The following is a 6,924-nucleotide window of genomic DNA, read 5'->3' as shown; positions in this document are numbered from 1 at the left end:
AATGGAGTCCATCTCTTTCTTTAGATGTCCGTGCATTAACACATGAATATGTTTTAACAACTTTAGCAACTCAACATCTTGTATTGCAATGCCTGGCTTGAGGTGACTAGGTAAGATTTATGATGTGTCTGGTTTAAATTTACCAAAGGATACGGTGGACTTGAAGGAAAAGTAACAGGTAATCTAATGTCTTATATTAATTTCACAGATTATCATTCTAGATCCCAAGCTCAAGTTTCCGCCAAACCTTGCCACAAATATTTACTATAGAGGATGATTAAAGAGGACTAAAGATTGGGGAAATCATCACACATCCTTATTATCATTATAATGTTGGGCACAAAAACCTATTAGTTCTTGGTTGCTCTTTAGTTTTGTTTATTTTCTGAGTCAGATGACTGCTATCTCATTCGAACTGCCGTTTGATGGCTACAGTCCCGATATAGAAATATTAGGGCTAGTCGGGCCAGGAGAAGCGAATCGAATCGAAAACGTATTCTCAATCAACCAAAACAGGCAGCCGAAGCGTAATACAGTCAGTTAAGCTATGTATTTTGTAAACGCGATATCAACCAAGTATTGAACTCTTGGGACTAGAAAATATTTTGAAAAAATGTTTGGTAATATTTTGCTCTTTGAAAGAGCTGAGCAGCTGCGCGCTTCTCTGTGGTTCGAGGAAATCGACGAGGAAATCGCACTAAGTCGGTCAGCTCACGCTAATTTCTCCCTTACCCGAGCTAGCCAGTTAGGCTAGCAACGCGCTGTTAAAGTTAGGATCTCATAACTTTAGCAGAGTTTGAGGTCGGATCTACAATACCCTTCACCTCTGTGACGTCACGGCGCCATGTAAGAAAGAGCCACGTGACTCCAACCTCTCTACGACTGATAGCAGGACATCGTACAACGCTCGAAATATCACAAAACAAGAAATCTTGTGATCTTTCAGAAAATCGAAAAGTGAACAAAGGTTAGGTTTGCTTGAAATTGATACCCGTCATCATAACTCTAACTTTGTAATCAATGATTGTTTTGTTGGACACCATGTTCTTCATTTCGCACACAACCAGTGTTTTTCTCCTTTGAACAATGATGCTTGTGAAAAGGAAGCAAAGAACTTTGCATCGTGTCTTCGCTAATTGGTCATTTTATTCTGTTCCACTACCTTAGCCAGAGTGTTTAAAAAGATGATCAATTCTCACAAATGCACACATATTTTGGAGAGCTTGAATCAATTCAAGAAGAAGCCCTGTGTTATTGACACGATCTTAACTTGGCTAAAAGCTATAGAGTCTTTCATGATTCCTCATACTGAAGTGCATACCGCAGACTCTTTATCTGCCCACTAGAGGAACTTAAGACTTGATACGATGATAGACATATGTATCGAATTTTAACTATTTTCCTAATTTCTTCCATAACTTCGTAATTTTTTCATATTTGATAAAAGTGTGCCTGACATTCAAGATCTTGCTCTAGTTTTTCATCATGGACAAAATTCTGGACGTCTGGTACATTGTTGAGAAGACGAAGAAAGCCTGCGATTCTTTGAAATTTATTCCACACATCATGAATGCCATTTCTGTTAGCGTTTCATCTATCAAGTCTCAATGCTTATTTTGAAGTCGTGAATGCATAAAATGTGTGTAACTAAATAAGCAAGTAACCAAGTCTTGGCGTTGTTTATGTGATGGTTACTTGAAAACAATCGAAACAATAAAATCAAAGTTTTAAGTGTTTATAATAATTCTTGTTTCTAATTTTCCGGTTTCCCGAGGTGATACCGTTATTTTAGTAATGGTACCCGAGGCCGCATTTGCAGCGATAAGTTGAACATGGGCTTAATTTAGATAATTCAAAACACTCAATTTTTTTGATAAAACGGAGCTGTTTTGATTAGATGGAAATAACTGTTTTTTGCAATAACACTGGCGAGTCCAATTAAATCTATCTTAAAATCAAAGAAAAGCTTTAGGTTATTCAGGCTCAAGCAATTTGATATATCACAAGTCTCGTTGCGTAACCCTGATTGAAGTTAAAATTGTTCAATGAGTATGTTAATTTTGATGATAGACTTCACATGGAAAAATTATACATTTCGGCCGTTATGTGATTGAGAATTTTGCGCCTTGTCTGGATGCGAAAGTGAACATTTGATGCTTTCTCGTCGTTTTTGTCCTTGTGAGTCGAAGCGTGACTAAGCGCTTTTTAGAATGGAATTCCCATGACAGAACCATCGGGTTGGTTAGGGGGTGGTTCGTACCTCGTCAGATCTAGACTGGGAACGTAAGATATGCATCAGAGACACGGATTACCTCCTAATTTATTGCTCGAAAGATGCACCCTTCAAACAAAAAACTTTCTCTACGGGGACATAAATCTGGTGAATTGACTTGCTGTTCTTTGTGAATGCGTTGAAAAGGTGTTGCCAATTTCAGTGAGTGCACACTTTTTAATACAAAAATTGTAATATTTTGTAATTACGTAAATTACTTCATTTTTTCCGTCGTAACAACTGATATGAAACAAAACACCACCGCATTTGTTGTAATTGATAGGTTGCGTTATTAATCAAATTCAGATCCGAGGAAATTTAAAACCAGACATAGACAGAAATCATGTTTTGAAAAAAATCGAATGTAAATGCGAACAAATTGGCGGCTATGAATTATTAACAATCGTAAGGCAGGATAAGAAAGACATTGACAAGTGTACACAACATGATAAATGACGTACATCGAGCAGTGTAAGCTGAAGGACCCATGCTTATTTGAAGCGACTTCACATCACCATAATATGAACTAGTTTCCGAGACGTTCATGGAGAGCTCATTTATCACAGATTCACTCAAAGGAGCTGGAACTTTGGAGGATGTTTCCACTATTCGCAGAGTCTCAACGCTGATCTCATTGGATCTTTGATAGATGTGAAACATTGACACAACACAACGGATTTTAATGGTCCCCAAATAAACAAGATCATTTAAGACCGTGAACTTCAGTATGCTGGTTTTCCGTAGGTGCTCTTGGTGAGTGATTAAGTCTCGCTCCGAGATGATGGCGCCGTACCAGGAGGCCTGAAATTAAAAGTTGCTTTTGACCTAGATTAGTTAGTCTTAATTTAATCCCATTACTTTACACGCAAAAAGAGCAAATATAAAAATACTTGCTTTTTTAGCTCATATCTCTTCACTCTGAGAAACAGCTGAGATAAACCTCTCAGAGTAACCAGATTTGATTTAGAAACCTGCAAGCTTTAGGCATTTATTTGTGGGTCCAAGCTTGGAGACCAATGCTGGGGCCTTTGATTTGAAAGATTTTGAAATAATGAAATATCTTCAAAGTTTGGATCATTAATTCAAATGCTTGCGAAAAAAACGTTTGTAAAAGTAGGAAACTTAAAAAGAACGAATTGAGTCCAATAATAGCTTTTTAGACTTTAAAGTGCTTCTGTTACGTTTGTTAGTGAGTGGAATTGTGGCAGTTCATGAAAAGTTAAATGAACAGTTCCAGTCAAGGATCAATGACTTGAAACTGTAAATTCATCCCATAGAAAGAGCTACTATGCCCCAAAAGTTCAATCAACCTCCCAAAAATTGGTCATGATGTCTCCTTATTTTTCCTGCTTCAATGTCCAAATAGATTGAGTGATAAGTTTTAGGGAAATGGGAATCTTCAGTGGGCCAAGCGAGTGTTGAGAAAAAGTGGCATTGAATTGTATTTTTATTGAATTTTCAAATAGTTCCTCGCTTTGAGACAAAATCTTAATGTCTCTTAACATAAAATAAAAAATGGTTAGCTCCACGAGAAGCCGTACTTAATACAAGAAGGGTCGTTGTTGTAGTACAAGTGGAAGTAAGCCAGAATGTGTGGGAAAAACGACCACTCTTTGTCTCTAAGTTTTTCCCCTTTGGCAAGAAAAGAATGATCATAACAAAATGTTCGTTTTATTTTCGACAGCAAAATCATCTGCATTTCGAAATTTCTGAAAAGCAGTTTTTTAAGACGTCAACATTTTTCTGATTCCCAGCCCTGAAAAGTTTGGGTAGTTCCCAAATGACTTTTCTCCACATAACTTCCTGGCAACAAGGGAATTTTTTACAATTCAGGGATAAGCTTATCCAAGGATACTGGTTAAAGGTCTCTCTGTTTTATCTGACTATTTCAAAAAAAGTTAGAGATTATTTGCCTGGAGTTTTCTATTGACGAGCCAAACAATTGTCAAAGTGATTCTTTTAACTATTTTCCAGTTTTCTTTGTGATGGAAAAGTGGTATATTAGTTAGCTCACTTCCCTAGAAAGACTGGACCTGGGCCTTTCTCAAGTATACTTTTAGAGGCTAACCATATGGCATGTAAAGTGAAGGGAATTCAAGGAAAAATGTGGTCCGTCACCCTGATTTTGGGCATTTTGGGGAGGGGGAACTAAGACAAACATTGCAGTCAACTCACACCATCCGCCCATTGAGTTTTCAATAATCAAGTGATTTTGAGTGAGCTGTGTTACCAAACCTAACAAAATGAACATGTTTGGTATGATTCTGTGAACGCACTATCCAATTGGCTCAATATCACAATGTTATTTGCTTAGACAAGCAGGCAAAATGAAATAAATGTCAAAATTCAATGTGCGCACAGCGCGGTTTGGCTGGACATGTTGTCTTTGATTTTATGTACTCCATGAAATAACGTCGGTTGTTCAAGAACGCGTTCACTTGACAAGCCCTATACACACAGATCTGATACGGACACGACATTGATTAGGAGAATTTGGAAATGGACGCTGTGATAGCTGGTGTTGTTGACCGGCAAAGCTTGCCCTCCAACCGTAGCATTCAAGAATCAATCATATTTCAGGATGATCTTTCTTACAACTTTTTCTGAAATTTACTCAAAAAAAAATACCTCAATCTTCTTGTGTTTTTTTTGTTGCAGTGCTGATTTAGTTGACTACTAAACGATTGCAATAGATTCAATGTTTATTTTTTAAAGAATACAATAATTAGTTATTCTATAATGCAGGTTGTTGGTGTTGACCGCTCCAAAATGGCAGATGTACGGTAGTTATTTGAACAGAGCAAAACAAGTCCAAAAATTGGTCGGCTTAATCAAGGATACCTTTGATGGGAGGATCTCTCTGGCTTAATTTACAAGCCTGGCGGCTGATGTTAGAAAATAATTTGTCTCACCGGATCTCCATTAAGTTGCCAGGTTATATTAGGCCTAGGAATGCTGCCTGTGGATGTACATTTCAATTCCATGGTATCCTCGATTTGATAACGAAGTTTTGATTGGTCATTCAAGATCTGTAAATCTGGTAGCCCATGGGGAAATTTGACCACCCTAATGTCTTCTGAGGCTGATTGGGTGTCAAATAGAGGAGACGCTACCACCTCGCACGTGAACACGCCGGCAGCTTCCATTGTTGCACGACTTACTAGAACCGAGTCGGCCGTTGACCCATCAAGCTGAAATATAAGAGAAGAGCGTATTGAGCTACGAAACTGTATGCACAAGTCCCATAGCTTGCGCCGTTGAGGCTCTACCCTAGTTCTGTTATCCTTTCATTTGACCTTGTGAAATTGACCTGTCGACGGCGTATCTTCAACCCTTTGAGCTAGCTACCCCACAACAGAAATAGGGTCAAGTTGTAGCTAGTATACAGCAATTGTATCATTAAAGGTGTGGCTCTATCACTTTTCTGCCATCCTGGTTTTACAGGGTACGTAGGGTACTTTGAGTACACTTCGTGCCAATTGCTAACCCCCAAATGGTAGGGAACTTTTCCCTTTAAACCAACCTACCTTCCCATGAGTGCGTCATTTGTGGGAACTTTATTGAATGAGGAAGAGATTAGGTCTCTTTTCGCACCATACGTGTGCCGGTCAAGACTTTTCTGAGGTCAAGTAGCCTCAATGAACGAACGCAGGCGATGATGGGGAACGCTCGTTCGAATGCGACGGTTTTCAGAAGATTTCAACACGACCAAGTAGAGTAGGTGATGACGCAACCTCTCCTCCTCCTTCAACGTTCTGCCAGCCTAATAGTTTGTTCAAATTCATGGTCACAACAATTGAAGGGTCATCTCATTGCTAAGAGGTCAATGAACCAATGAACCAACCATCCAGTTTGTACTTCGAGGCTAGGAAAACAAGCTTTTTTGTCTTTCTTTGATCCTCAAAAGGTTCCACAAATAATTTCTATCAAGGATAGCCGGGCTATCAAGGCAACCAGCCAACTGATTACTTGAGGCTGACCGGCAATTCAGATTTTGAAATTCTACTCGCTCCACATCTGTTCTTTTCTCCGATCGGGACAAGTTTATTTAATTTTCTTATTTGACACCTTTGTGATGGATGAGTATGAGGCATTGAAGGATGATGGATGGATGGATGGATGGAATGGTATCTGGAAAAGGATTACTTACCACCGTCACCAAAATGACAAATTGGAAACTTTCTCAAATTACATTTTGTGACTTAACAATCAGGGGAACAGACAGCATGGCAGAGCTCGGAAGAGGAAAGAAAGTACTTTCACTTTTGTCTTGACTGACCAATCCATGGACTGCTACTACGCGACTGGCTCATTGGTGGGTGGTGGGTGATCCATCAAATTTTGACAGAATTTTCACTATGCCTAATTTGGAAGAAACAGGGGGGCAGATCAAGCTGGGAGCTCGGTTAATGTTCTGCCAAGGTTGACCCTTGCGTTTAGCTAGAGGCTTTTAGCTATGAGTATGGTGCTGAGTCGCTTGGCTGGCACTCAGCAGATGTTTTTGTGGCCCCAAACCCACCTGAAAGGCAGAATTTAGTTGGTTCAAAAGCAGGAAAGGAGTGAAACCACAGATCTGATTGTCGAGATATAATGAATGCTTGAAGAACATTGCAGAAGAGGGAAATTGATATCCTCGGTCTCCTCTTTTGGCC

General features: G+C 39.1%; 1 protein-coding gene across 1 annotated transcript in view; it reads right to left on the bottom strand.

The window, feature by feature from the left end:
- Window positions 1–2,641: 2,641 nt before the first annotated feature.
- The window catches only part of LOC131889968 (uncharacterized), a 65,838-nt gene continuing 61,555 nt past the window's right edge, over window positions 2,642–6,924 (bottom strand). The window contains exons 3-4 of the mRNA XM_059239209.1: window positions 5,185–5,463; window positions 2,642–3,073 (exon numbers count right to left, since the gene is read on the bottom strand). Of these exons, the coding sequence (XP_059095192.1) occupies window positions 2,669–3,073; window positions 5,185–5,463 (684 nt within the window). The 3' untranslated portion in view covers window positions 2,642–2,668. The remainder of the gene's footprint in view (window positions 3,074–5,184; window positions 5,464–6,924) is intronic.

This window comes from Tigriopus californicus, chromosome 11, assembly GCF_007210705.1.
Source record: "Tigriopus californicus strain San Diego chromosome 11, Tcal_SD_v2.1, whole genome shotgun sequence".
NCBI classification, from domain to species: domain Eukaryota; kingdom Metazoa; phylum Arthropoda; class Copepoda; order Harpacticoida; family Harpacticidae; genus Tigriopus; species Tigriopus californicus.
This window is presented reverse-complemented; position numbering and strand designations above follow the sequence as displayed.